The sequence below is a fragment of the Alosa alosa genome, chromosome 13 (assembly GCF_017589495.1).
Source record: "Alosa alosa isolate M-15738 ecotype Scorff River chromosome 13, AALO_Geno_1.1, whole genome shotgun sequence".
In the NCBI taxonomy this organism is placed as follows: domain Eukaryota; kingdom Metazoa; phylum Chordata; class Actinopteri; order Clupeiformes; family Clupeidae; genus Alosa; species Alosa alosa.
The window spans coordinates 18,427,455-18,441,732 of NC_063201.1; the positions used below are offsets into that span (position 1 = coordinate 18,427,455).

Consider the following 14,278-nt stretch of genomic DNA (forward strand, 5'->3'; position numbering starts at 1 on the left):
TTTTTTGGGGTACCAGAACAACCAGTTTTACCAAAGACTTTCTAATGAGGAGATACAGCACTCAAAAAATCCTCCATAGTAATGCATGGGGTCAGTTTGTAACGCCAATATGGCAGTTGTCTACACATCATATGTCTACACATATCACAACCCTTCCGCGGCAAAACGTCGACATGTGAATACATTGAGCCAATCATGTGGTGTGTTGTAAAATACATTGAGCCAATCATGTGGGGTGCACTGAAGACATCGTGCCAATCATCTGTTGTGATCTCGCTGCTGGAGCAAGATTGGTGTCGTGAAGCCTTACGCACACACATTTCTGCTGAAATAGATGCACGATAAGTGCCCAAAAACTGTTGCAATATGGCTGCCGAGTGGAGGTACTTGCCTGAAAAGGACGTTGAGAAATGGAGATCTATGTGAAAAATCACCGGAGTTCTCCTTTAGGTTTGAGCAGTAGTTGATTTTCAAAGTTAGTTGCAGTCATCCTTGGGTCGCTTTGCAGTGAACAGTAATCCAGCACAACTGAAAAGCCCCCCGCAGGCAGCTGAGGCAGGCAGGCCAATATTGAGTTGCAGAGAGTGTTTTTTATATTTGGAAACGAGCAGAAGGTTCAGCAGATTAAAGGGCGTCGTACTGGGGGGGGGAAGTATAGGGTCCCAATGGAAGAGAGGGCCCGTGAAAATACAGGGGGCACAACATTTTCACCAGGCATTAGTAATAACTCAGGTAATCCACACATAAAAAAAAACAACTCCATAAGTATAGTCATGTAATGAAGTGGAATAACACAGGGGAAATGTATTAAACACGCTAAGAAAAAAAGCACTAAGGCAAGGAAAGGGAAGGAACGAGCTGGAATCTGTATAGAGAGTAGTTATCCTTTCTATCTGTGCAAATTAATATAAGCTTGGTTAGTAGCCTACATATTGATGGGCTATAAAAAGGTTTTTCATTACCAAGGTGTCACACAAGAAACATTTCATGATGGATAAAAGCAAAAGCTCTCCCAAGACCTTTGCAACCTTATTGTTGCAAAACATATCAATGAAACTGGTTACAGATGCATTTCAAAACATCAGAATCTTCCAGTAAGCAGCATGGGAGCCATTATCTGCAAGTGGAAGAAACATCACTGCATCATCAACCGCCATGCACAGGATCTCAGAATATTTCTGACCAGGGAGTCAGAAGGATAGTCAATTCCAAGAGCCAAGGACCACCACTTCGGAGAAAGCTCCAGAAAGACTTGAAGGCAGCCAATTCAATTAAATAGTTCTGGAAGTAACTAAAGATCAGGATTCACAAGAGGGACCCCTGGAATCTGTTTAGAACAATGGGCCAAAATCAGACCTGATACTGCGACCAATAAGTTTTTGTCATACAGGAAATGTCTTGAAGCTGTCTTTACAAACAAAGGCTTTTCCACAAAGTATTGAAGAAATTTCAGTAGGCACGTTCAATCCTTTTTCTGTGTCATTCTACTTAAATACACAAAACTCTTATGTTTGGATTTTTTTATATGTGTGTTAATATAATGTGTGGTGAAAATTTCAAATAGACTCACTGGAAGTTTAGGCTAATTACTGAAAGAAAAAAAAAGCATTCAATACTTATTTCCACCATATATTTATTTTACCTGAATATTATAACTTCCAAATTAAATGTCAAAATGAATGTCAGACGAAATTTAAAGTTTGACTGAGTGGATTTTGTATACAAAACATAGTGAAAACTGTGTAAGGTCACTCTCACTCTCCCTTGCTAAAGAGCTAAATGGTTTAGTCCGCCTGCACGAGTCATAAGGTAGTCTATCTTTTGTTTATTTAGTTGAGCATCGCTAGTAGTGGACCGCTAATTGTTTTGCTGCTGGTGCAATGTCTTTCTCCAAGAAAGCCAAGTCAGGTTACTAAAAACAAAGCCCAAAACAGGAAAAAGAGAGACATCAAAATGAGGGGAAACAACTGCTAATAAACTTCTTTCCAAAGAAAGGTGAGCACAAATGTCAAAACACGAAATCCCATGGTGTTTGCTTAAATATCTCCGCAATTATTAGTGCTAAAACGACCTGAGACAACCGATTGGAATAGCGGAAAATACACTTTCAAAGGTTAGGCTAATCTGATGCATTTAAGTGATCCAGTCTCCATCACTTTCAGAAAGACTGCATGGCCCAGTTTAATTCATGTGCTGTTGTAGGCTACATGCTGATCATTATCACTAGGCTAGTGGTTTAGGGCGCGATTTTCTTTCCTTTCTGTTTTCTTTAGTCTTTTTTTTTACTCAAGTAACGGATGGGATTTTTGATGTAGCGAAGTACAATACTTCACTCAAAATGTAATCAAGTAAAATTTAAAATACCGATTTTATAAACTACTTAAAAAATACAAAATACACAAAAAAACTACTCAATACAGTAACGTGAGTAAATGTATTTCGTTACTTTCCACCTCTGAAACTGGCGTATTATTATTAATATTATTATTATTAACTGGATTATAAGTGTTTCCTGAATTTGTACCGGAAACCATTGCTTTGCATTAGGGGGTACATAGTGTTTATGTGGATGATGTATCTTGGTATATTGGTATGTGTAAGCATAATCAGTCCTGATAAGTTGTGTTTCTGTGTGTTAATGTGTATGCTCTGACATGTGATGCTCCTCAGGTTCTGTGAGCTGGTGAACTCGCTGCGGCAGCAGGCCATCGCACCTGTGGAGGAGCCATGCCCACTGAGCAGAGGCGTGTTAGAGGTAGGTGCACCGCCATAAAGCACTTATGCCAGCAACCTAAGGCCAACGGGATGTGGTGTGTCTCATCACTGGCTTCCTTGCTTTCTTCAAGGCCAGAGCAGTAGTCTAACTAATGGCAAGTGGGTCATTGCAGAGAAAGACTTCCTGTTTGGTTTGGCACGTGTTGTGGCAGTCTCATAAACTACCACTTGTGTTTCATTCTGCTGTCTAATGCATAATAAAGATAGGAAAGATATAATCAGTACTTTAGTAACTGTGTAACAGGCACTATGAATTAGAAATGTGTGAATTCATGATAATTTCTGTCCTTTCAGTACATCTATGAGACGAGTGAAAATGGTGGTAAAGTGGTTCTGGGCAAAGGGACATATGGCGTTGTGTATGCTGGCAGAGACCTGAGCAACCAGGTGCGCATCGCCATTAAAGAGATCCCTGAAAAGGACAGCACGTAAGGAATTGATCCTCATTAGTTATATTTAGTTTTATTTCAATATTAATTTGTTGGCCAATTTTTGTAGGTGCTTTTATATATCTTCTGGTCATGCTACAATGTAACAAACAACTCATTGTGTAATAGACACCCCCTTATGACTAGTGTTTCTGCTCAAGGAGTCTTCCTATGAAAAGAGAGTATTTCCTTGCCCTTGTTGCCTTAGTGTTTTCTTTAGGGCTTTCAAGATCACACTTGGCACACTCAGCACCTCCAGACATGAACTGGTTATGTTAGCCTGGGCAAACCCAGACAACCTGTAAGCACATTTGCATTTCCTTTGTTCCTTTGTTTACAAGGAAGATGTGTTCGCTGTACTTTCCTGACAATTAACCAAGGTTTATACGTTGATTTTTAAAAACGTCTTCAGCTATGAGGTTAATACACAGGGAAGGGCTACACATGGGAATTCTTTTCTTTATTCTTTTTGTATGATTAAAGCATGATCTGATTCAATGGGCTATTGGACGCTGTGGTTTATACACATGTGCGGTTAATACATGTTTTATTTTTTGTTTGTTTTGTATAAAACATTAATACAGTTTATACACAATGCAGCTAATACACAGGAAATTACTGTAACTAATTACTGTACTGGTGTACCAGTTTAAGGTTAATTTGACTTCAGATTATGCCCCTTGGAAATCAGAAGTGAAAGAAGAATTTCTCTGATTCTGATTAGGCAATGATATGGCACCACAACAGTAAAATTGATGTACATTGAATCATCTTCTGGTTTAGGTGTTAAGCTCCTTTAGCAAATTCTTCTTTTTGTATTTTCCTATGAAAAATCTATGTCTCATGATTTGCAGCCCGGCCTTTCAGGTCAGTTCAGACTAAAAATACAGGGGCTGGTTCCCATAAGGGCAGTGGCAGCTCCTGTGGGAGATTAATGTTGTCGAGTTTCTCCATGTTTACAACATCCAGACTCTTCCCTCAAGTGATTCATTATTTTCATTAGTTCAACCATGTCATGACCCATCCCAACAGAGTGCATGTTTTGCTTGTAGTTACAAGGAGCTTTAGAGCTCTGTTGAAATCCCTGTTTGCCAATAAACATTATTCTCATTGCTGGACAGATATACATATTTAAACATGAATGTGCATAAATATGTACAAATAACTTTCAAAATAAGTAAATCTTCCTGCTTTCACTGTATTTCTCCCCTGCCATACTCTGTACAGTTATTCTCAGCCCCTGCATGAGGAGATAGCCCTGCACAAGAGGCTGAAGCACAGGAACATAGTGCAATATCTGGGCTCTGTCAGTGAAGACGGATACATCAAGATATTCATGGAGGAGGTACCAGGAGGTATCTATCTCTGCTCACCATCTTTTCATTCATTTGTTCAGTCATTGATTCATTCTTTCTTTCTTTCTTTCTTATTCATTTTTATCCATTCTTTCATTGCTTAACATTCAAAAAATGTTTTTAATATCAAGTAATGTTACAGACACATACTGTACCTATTGGCCTACTTTCGACACAGTTATTCACTGACCAGTCTGTGAAGTCCCTGTAACCTCTGTGTGATTTAAGTGCAGATTGAAGTGCAGTGTGAGTTTCAGCTCAGAGTTGTGCGAAACCCTTAAAATGTAATTTGTGTTCCAGCTTTCAACAACCTTTGCCTTATGCACATTCTGGCAACTCCCCCAGATGTGATTGTTGTTCTCCATGCCCCAGTGTGACCTGGTTTTTTACATTAGTCAGACAGTCAGTCAGACAACCGGGGCGGCTGGGGGAGTGTACTGACTGGATATGGGCAGCAGGAAGGGGCGTTGGTGCCTGGGGGTGGGCCAATTGCAGGAAGAGCCTGAGGAAGCACTAGAAGTTTGTGTTGAGCAATTCAACTGAGTCACCAGCGCGCTGTAGGCTCGAGCGATGACGCAATGAGAAGTTAGAGGCATTCAAACTTGCTAAATTCCAATCCCACGGGCCATTGAACTGCAGCGGCTGATCTGATTAATCTTACAGGAAGCTTGTCCTCCCTCTTGCGGTCAAAGTGGGGGCCCCTGAAGGACAACGAGGCCACAGTAGTTTTCTACACCAAGCAGATCCTGGAGGGGCTGAAGTACCTGCATGATAACCAGATAGTGCACAGAGATATCAAGGTAGAGAGCACACACATAAGGATTTGCACTACGGAACCTGTCCAACATTCATAACAAACACAGAACATACAAGAATAAACCTAAATTGACTACAATGATTTTTTTTTTTATTTATTGTTTTGCTTTTGTAATCTTCAGAATTGGCAGTTCGTTAACCTGTTTAAGATGTGTGTGTTTTTTTCCTGCAGGGAGATAATGTCCTCATTAACACATACAGTGGAGTTCTGAAGATCTCTGACTTTGGGACATCCAAACGGCTCGCTGGAATTAACCCCTGCACAGAAACATTTACAGGTGTGTGAGAGAGGGAGAGAGAGAGAGAAAGAGTGAGAGAGTGCATGCATGTGTGTGTGCTTGTTTACATGTATACCATGTAGATATAATGTAATGTCTGAAGGAGAAATAACTACCTTGTTCAATCTATCTTGTTCAGTCTGTTTGTCCCAAAATGTCAGTGCTACATCAGTGAGTCTGATCTGTGAAATCTCACCTACCGTGTTACTTCTGTGGTGTCAGGAACCCTACAGTACATGGCTCCAGAGATCATAGACCAGGGACCCCGGGGCTACGGCAAGCCAGCTGACATCTGGTCCTTGGGCTGCACCATTATTGAGATGGCCACAGGGAAACCCCCCTTTCATGAGCTGGGCAGTCCGCAGGCCGCCATGTTTAAGGTAGAACACAGAGAACTGCCATACAGGCAGTTTTTTGCCCCATGCAAAAAAAGAGAAATAAAACAAATCTAGCCTTTTGGAGCCGTACAGTATATCCAGTATGCTTTATTTTCTTTTTTTATCATTTAGACTTGACCAAAGTGCAAGATATTTTATATTTTAGAAGACATGCTTTCTTGTATTGTGATAAATGCAAAGTGAAGTAAATGGGTTTAATGTTTCTCTACACTGTCAAATGTGTGTGCTGTAACAGGGTAGCTGTATTGATCTCTTTCCCTTCCTCTGTGGGGGAGGGGCCACTCACTTTTATGGAGCTGTGGATGTCCACCCTCGTGTGAAATGGGTTCTCCTTTCACAAATGTAGTCCAGGAATGAAACGCTGTTCTTTCCAATATAATCAGTGGCTGGAATGGCACTTCATGTGCAGGCCGGGTTACCAAGAGATCACAGGCCCTGCCCACACTTCCTTGTCTGATGTTTCCCATTTCCTCTTTGAATTTCCTGTTGCTTTTTTGGACCTGACCTGTGGTGCCTGTTTTATTGAAATGGTTACTGGTGATAAAAGGTCTGAATGACCTTGCCTTGTGTGTTGTGTTGACTATAGGTCGGTATGTTTAAGATCCACCCGAACGTGCCAGAGTGCATGTCTGACGAGGCCAAAGGTTTCATCATGAGCTGCTTCAAGCCAGAACCAGACAAGCGAGCCGAGGCCTCAGAGCTCCTGAAGGACACCTTCCTCAAGGTCAGCCACCGCAAGAGAACCAAACAGGAGGCCATCCAGAGGGAGACCACAGGTCAGGCTGGCGGATGCACACTCACACTCACACTCTCTGATGTGAAGTAAGAAAGAACTGTATCTACGGTTATCTAGTTATGAAGGGCTCATATTTAGAGTGGTCTCTTGGGTAGCCTTGGTGTCCTTGCAACTTTGCACCAAGCAATTACCCTTTAAGGAATCAGAACAGGTCATGGAATATGGAGGTGGTGTACATTAGTATTTTTATCCTTTTGGTTTACTTTTTCTTTCTTTCAAATGCTTTCAAATTACTGACCTGTCCAGTGTTGGATCTAAAGTGTGTTGTGTGTCCAGTAGCAGACTACCACAGGAGTATGTCCGTACCCATCACGGTGCACGTGGAGGATGTGGACGCAGAGCCCTTTGATCTGTCCTGCTCTTTGGACATGCGGCGGACCATGTCAGTCCTCAGGATGGACGACATCGCAGAGAGCCCGCCCAGCACCATCGGATTCCTCCCGTTAGTACCGTCAACTGATCTCTGACCAAACACACAGACTCTCAGCCCAGTGATGTTCTCACACATAGGTGTAGGAGTATTATTTTAAATTCCTCCAGCTAAACTCAAAGCCTTAATCATACATTGATCCTCTTGGTTAGAAGGGATTTTTGAGGTAAGAATTTTCCGTCATTCTCAACACAGTTGAGACAACATTTAGTGTTTAGTGACTACTTGATTAAGTGCTCTACATGCTCTACATGTTGTATCAAGAGGAACAGAGTGTGTCTTCATCTTCTGATTGGCGTCTGATTGTTGTTCTTGGTTGGTGTAGGGTGCCGGAGGAGCCGTCGGGCGATCTGATTAGCCCATCCGGTACGGGAGAGAACCTGGGTCTGTTCCTACTGCGGAAGGACAGTGAGAGGAGGGCCACTCTGCACCGGGTGCTGACGGAGTACATCGACAGGGTGGTGCTCTACGTACAGGACACACTGCCCAAGGTACACCTTCTTAGTGTGTGTGTGTGTGTGTGTGTGCCACTCTACAGTATATCCCTTCCTCACCAAGTACATTGACAGCATGGCACGCAACATACAAGACACACTGTAAACTGTGTGTCAGTGTGTGGGTGTGTGTGTGGGTGTGCTACTCTACATTGAGTCCTCACCAAGTACCGGTACATCAGCAGCATGATGCTTAACAATATAGGACACACTGCATTACAGTACGTATCTTTGTGTGTATGTGTGTCTCAAGACTTGTGTTCACACATAGCTCCACCCGCCCCTCTCTTCTCAGTCTGACCATCAATCCCTCACTGCGGAGCACATCTCTGAGCTGATTGGCTGTTTGAGGGAGAACATCCGTTCACCCGACAAAAAGCACCTGACCAACAGCCTGTTGAAGCTGCGCAGCACCCTGCTCAATGATGCAGTACCACTCAACAACCTGCAGACGGTGCTCTTCAGCTTCCAGGATGCTGTGAGTCCTTCTGTCTGACTTGTACATGTACTTTCTCTCTCTCTCTCTCTCTCTCTCTCTCTCTCTCTCTCTCGCTATCACTCACTCACTCTCTCTCTCTCACACACACACACACACACACACACACACACACAAACACACACACAAACACTGTCTCCCTCTGTTATCTTAGGGATTATTTTTTTTCTTACATTGTCAGTGTTTGTGTCTGCTCTAGTTTGTTGTTTTGTATAAGTGCATGTGTTGTGTTGCAGGTGAAGAAGGTGTTGCGGCAGCAGCAGGTGAAGCCCCACTGGATGTTTGCCCTTGACAACCTCCTGAGACAGGCGGTGCAGGATGCCATCACTGTGCTCCTACCAGGTGAGACTGGACTCACAGATGCCACTGCTCATTTGTTTCCATTAGGGGACCGACAGGGGTTATTCTAATTGGGTTAATGTTTGTGTGGGTTTTTGTGTATTCGCTCACTTAGGGGTGAGGGTACTTATTTTTATTTTTATGTATAATTATTAGTGTACAAGCATCAACATATAGTTTTCTCTTATCCTTGTGACTGCAAGCACTCTTTTCTGAAATACACACAGACAGAAACACCTCTATTACCTTCAACTCTTCCCTTGCCAACACTGCCATAAATATAGCAATTATATCCTCTCCCAAAACTCATATGAACCTTTTAAAGCATATATTCAAGCAACACTTATACATAGTAGCCTTTTTAGGAGTACTTCTTTCCTTTCTTTCCTGCATTATTTGTCCTTCTGCATCTCCATCTTTCTCTCTCTCTCTCTCTCTCTGATCCCTCCTCAGAGCTGAAGCTGCAACTGCAGTCCTCCTTCGAGGCGGACGAGCGAAGCGAATCCCCTGAGGCGGAGACCCAGACCCCCACCAGCACAAACGCCCAGCAGGACCTCCCGGGCTCCCCAGCGCCCCAGGATGAGGAGCAGCCCGCGGGGGAGAACACGACCAGCGCCTGCCTCCTCACCAAGCTCCAGGATGAGGAGCAGCCCGCGGGGGAGAACACGACCAGCGCCTGCCTCCTCACCAAGCTCCAGGATGGCAGCTCTCCTCTGGCCAGAGAACTCAGCCAGCTCAGGCTGGAGACCAGGAGGTGGGGAGATGCTACGCCCCATGTAGTACTTATACTATAGTTATAATAGGCTCCATACTGTAACTAGTGAGAGATGTGAAGCTGGGCGGTTTAGAAATGAAGTAACGAATTTAGCAAAGTAGCAAAAGTCTCAGAAAACACTGCCACTCCAAGTCGTTTCTCTCTAGACTGCGGAGGAGTGGTCTTTTTTATCCCGAACAGACACGCCTCCCACCAGGTGTGTCCAAGGTCCAATTATGGACATAAGCGTCTGAGGGAAATGAAACACACACAAAAAGAAACAAGAGCAGGCTAACTTGCAGGGTTTCTCACAAATAAATACAACCATTTAGACACTTATTGTATGCTGTATGTACACACACACTACACACACAACAGGCACAGACACACATAGACACACATGCACACACACACACTTACATATCAGGCTTTATCTCTTGCTGGAGGAAATTACAGTGTTATATTCAGTATGTATTTAGCCAGTGTGTGTGAGTGTACAATTAACATTGACATTGTTGGCGATTTATGGTAGTCTGGGACTCGCTCCTAAACTCTGTTAGAGGCTTGCAAATTACTAGACTGAAAAATGAAGACTAAATAACTTCATAAGTTTCTCAGAAAAGTGAAAGATCACCGCACACTGGTCGACTTGTTTTGCTGGTTTAATTTTCAGTGAACAGTTCATAATAAGTCTAGCAAAATAAGTCTACCAGTGTGCGGTGATTTTTCCCTTTTCTGAATTTCATTGACAACTGCACATCACCAGCACCTGGAAATCAGAAGGCTGTGCATAGGGACTTTATCCTTTTTAACTTCATAAGTATCTTTGTCAGTGACTTTTGTTTGTGTGTCAACAGACTGCTGACCCTGCTGAGTGAGAAGGAGCGGGAGTATCAGGAGCTCCTGAGGGACACAGTGGAGAATAAACAGAAGCAGATTGATACCATCAGAGATGGCCAAACGGCACCCTCCTCAGGTGGTTCTGTCTGCTCAGCCCGTATCTACTCCACTGTTATCTTGTCTCAAACAGCTTGTCATGTCTCTTTTCACATTTGTGTATATAATAGATAGAGCATCTCAGTTGCCTCTCTCTAATCGGTCCATCTGTGCTGATGAACTCTTCTCTGACCCTTTGCTGCCCTTTTTGTTCACCTCTGACTTTATGTGTTTGCTTGTCTATCTCTGATTAGTTTTTGGTGCTCCCACTCTATATTTCCTAATCGGCCATGCTCTGGTAGTGTCTCATCCAAATTGTATGATTAAACACCCTGATTTTAGAATGGAAATCACCTTTTTTGAAAACCACTTTCTCACTTCCTTTTACAGAGAAAAGTTCTGAGAACAGCGGACTTGTGCGCTGGTTGAAATGCATTCCTGTGGACCAGGACAGCATAGATACTGTAAGTACACCCAGAATACAGGAATGTGATTCTCTTTAACCCATCCTGCACAGGCCTAGCATTAGCCACGCTAATGTGATTCATATTCTTTAACCTATTCTGCACAGGCCTAGCCTAGCATTAGCCATGCTAATATGATTCATACTCTTTAATCCATCCCATATATCTATGAACCCATCCTGCACAGGCCTAGCATTAGCCATGCTAATGTGATTCATACTCAAGTTTAGCCCATCCTGCACAGGCCTAGCATTAGCCACGCTAATGTGATTCATACTCTTTAACCCATTCTGCACAGGCCTAGCCTAGCATTAGCCACGCTAATATGATTCATACTCTTTAACCCATCCTGCACAGGCCTAGCATTAGCCATGCCAATGCATGCATGAACAAACAGCAGATAGCACTTCACTACATTATGCCTCTGGTGATAAGATGTGGCTCCAAGTCCATCACACAGGCATTCAAACTTTTGCCTTTTTAAATCCCCATTAATCAGGACCCTTCTGGCGGGATAAGGCAATCTATGTGAAAGACCTATGTGAAAGATCTAATTGTTGTTTGTTGGTTTGTTTTTCCACAGCTTGTGTCTCACAAGTTCACATTGGATAGTCTGCTCCAAATAGCCTCCAGAGATGACCTCAAGTATTGCAACTTAAAGTAAGGATCTGTCACCTGAATGGATTAGCCAATCATTTGGCCCAAATTACTTTCCTGTTATGAACAAATTATGTTAATCATACGTTAAACTTGAATGTCACACTTTGAATCAGACCGTCTCCTCTGATTCAGAATTAATTCAAAGGTTAATGATTTGTTGTTTGAATACGATCAAGCAAGTGATGTTTGCACAAATTTTGTAAACAGTGAGGCTGATCGTTTTTGTTCATTCAGATTGAGATAATTTTAGGTACCGGTATTACAATAGATAAAAATACTGAGCATCCTTCTGAAATGGCATGGAGGTCCTCAGTATAGGCTTTCAGTATGTATGCATCTCTATCAGAGCATCATTATGCTTTCAGTACGTATGTATCTCTATCAGAGCATCAGTATGCTTTCAGTAGAGGTGTAAAAGTCCGGCTTCAGAAATTAAAAGTCCTGCCACATTTTTGTTCCAACCATTCACTTATTCAGCTAATTCTAATTAGCACAACTTCTCAGCCAGGTACATCAGTTAATTAGTGAAATCACCTGTGTTAAGCGCACAGGTAGAACTAGTACATGGCAGGACTTTTACTTTCTGAAGCCAGACTTTTGCATCTCTGGCTTTCACTTGGTATGCATCTCTATCAGATCATTATTATAGGCTTTCAGTCGGTAGGCTATGCTACTCTATCAGAGCATCTATCTTTTTTATTTTAATATTTATCTTCAGACATTTTTACTGTCATGAGCTATGCATGCAGCCATAAGCTTTACAGTATCCAGTGCTCTTTACCTCAGCATCACATTTTAAACAAAACATTTAGCACATTTGAGTATGTAATGCTTTCTTTGTCCTGCAGGGGGGGCATGCTGTGTCGGATCTGGGCTGCCGTGTCCAAACAAAGACGGTCTCGCCTCAGCACCCACGTTGAGGAGGACGACACCATCCTCTGAACACCAGCGTCTACACTACGTCCTGCAGTGTCTCTGTGGGTGGTGCTCGCACATCTACATGCTTCTTGGCTGGTCCAGAAAGAATGATATGGGTCTGTTAAAAGAAAACAAACACTGGGTCTCCTTTATGAGGATGAAACCCTTCATGGATCTCAAACACACTCAAGTGTTCAAACGTGCTTCAAAAAGCCCCCTCACTAGATGAAAATCTACCCGTGCTTTAACCGTCTGTGTTCAGATACGTTCACCCGAGTGACCTGCGGACTTACCGGTAGTACTAAAGGGCTGGTAGTGTAGACCCAGGTGATTTTCAAGGTAAAAAGACATTGTGTGGACATATACAGCCAGCCCGTTTGATTCCCGGATCATGTCAGGAGTCCAGTGCATGTGTGAAAGGGACTATAGTAAACTTAACCAGACTTTTTGATTGAAACTCTATAAGGAACACTGCATGAAGAGGGATATTCATATGTATATGTCTAACTTTTTCAAAGAATGTGCTCTTACATTTCTGAAGTTTGTAAATTGGAGTAAGAACAATGTCTCTTTACTGTTAGTGGTCATGTCTGATTTCACACACACACACACACACACACACACACACACTCAAGCACTCAAGCACTCAAGCATTTTGTTGTTGATATTGTCAATTGTGTCTTTTCAGTATCAAGTACGGTAATAATTCATGACTTTTTATTTACAAAAAAAACTCTTCCTCATTTTTTTAATTGTAATTATGTTTTTCACAATATTTTTTGTATAGAATGTTTTGGGGGATGAGATTTATACTGTTTTAGTTGTTTTATTGTAATGTAGATTTCTATGCAAGCTGTGACACACAAAAGGGATTTTAAGCATTCACTGTGTGTGGATGTATATTAAATAAACTCATGGTATGGTAGGATTTGGAATTTCAGTCATGTATCTGTAAAACCAATGACCTATAGACACAAAAAAGTGCAGTAGTTGCACAGCAACTGCAACAGTCATGGAACATTGTAATATTTATAAACAGATGTGCCTAGATCATGGATAAGGATGTACTTTGGATGTAGATTTTATATTCTAGGGCTTTATCACATAACCATCAATTGTGTTGCTGATTGTTATTTGACAAATTTGTTATTTTTGATAGTGATATAGATGACCTGGATGTCAGACATATTTGTATTATATAACAAGTAGCTGCCACATCAAAATCACAGCATTCAGAGGATCTGCTGTGTGGTTGGTCTGGTGCAAAAACCAAGTGGGTGGGTAACAGATGTGTCATATTAGTGATGTGTGAGGTTGTTTTTGTTCTGCAATGTTTGGGAATTAAATTGTCCCTTTCAATTTTTCTAATGTTTTTCATATTTTGGGAGCAGCATCTTTACTAAATAAATACATTGTACCATGACTTGGCTTAAAAGCCATGACAAAAATAGTAGGACACCCTTTTAAGCCACCAAATCCTGACTTTGTCTTCACGAAAAGCTTGTGAAAGGTGTCATATACTGGAAAGTTAACAGTCTGATTGAAATATGTTACAAACGAGATGCTTTATTACCAGATAATACTCATGAATCCATAACAAACTTGTCTGCTATAATTAGAAAACATCCCCACTTCCATCTGTGTTCATGTAGGAATGTGTTCATGTGTTGTTCATGTAGGAATTTGTGTCTGGTGTGGTTCAGGGTTCAGGTATTCAGGTCATACGTGTTTTTGAGAAACAGAGGTGAAGTGGTGTGTGTACGCAGCATGCCCTGACAGAAGGTCTGAAGCTCAGTGTTCAGGCCAGGCTAAAAATGCCTCCCCAGCTTGTTTTCACACTGTTGACGTCACCTTGGAGACAAGTGTTTATGTCTTCCTGTTATCCTGGCTGGGACATCCAGGATGACGTGGTGCCTCCACTTTTCACACCGACTTCATGGG

General features: G+C 42.1%; 1 protein-coding gene across 6 annotated transcripts in view; it reads left to right on the top strand.

The window, feature by feature from the left end:
• Positions 1 to 13,700, top strand: part of si:ch211-1i11.3 (mitogen-activated protein kinase kinase kinase 5) — a 31,404-nt gene extending 17,704 nt beyond the window's left edge. For 2 of the 6 annotated variants that reach the window (XM_048260841.1, XM_048260843.1), the window contains exons 13-29: positions 2,671 to 2,755; positions 3,070 to 3,203; positions 3,412 to 3,504; positions 4,431 to 4,558; positions 5,222 to 5,358; positions 5,547 to 5,652; positions 5,875 to 6,032; positions 6,637 to 6,826; positions 7,123 to 7,288; positions 7,602 to 7,767; positions 8,066 to 8,248; positions 8,503 to 8,608; positions 9,059 to 9,359; positions 10,217 to 10,335; positions 10,686 to 10,759; positions 11,343 to 11,419; positions 12,268 to 13,700. In XM_048260841.1, coding sequence (XP_048116798.1) covers positions 2,671 to 2,755; positions 3,070 to 3,203; positions 3,412 to 3,504; positions 4,431 to 4,558; positions 5,222 to 5,358; positions 5,547 to 5,652; positions 5,875 to 6,032; positions 6,637 to 6,826; positions 7,123 to 7,288; positions 7,602 to 7,767; positions 8,066 to 8,248; positions 8,503 to 8,608; positions 9,059 to 9,359; positions 10,217 to 10,335; positions 10,686 to 10,759; positions 11,343 to 11,419; positions 12,268 to 12,361 — 2,317 coding nt within the window. In that variant the 3' untranslated portion in view covers positions 12,362 to 13,700. The remainder of the gene's footprint in view (positions 1 to 2,670; positions 2,756 to 3,069; positions 3,204 to 3,411; positions 3,505 to 4,430; positions 4,559 to 5,221; positions 5,359 to 5,546; positions 5,653 to 5,874; positions 6,033 to 6,636; positions 6,827 to 7,122; positions 7,289 to 7,601; positions 7,768 to 8,065; positions 8,249 to 8,502; positions 8,609 to 9,058; positions 9,360 to 10,216; positions 10,336 to 10,685; positions 10,760 to 11,342; positions 11,420 to 12,267) is intronic. The other 4 variants (XM_048260844.1, XM_048260842.1, XM_048260845.1 and 1 more) reach the window with 4 other exon arrangements.
• The last annotated feature ends 578 nt before the right edge of the window (positions 13,701 to 14,278 follow it).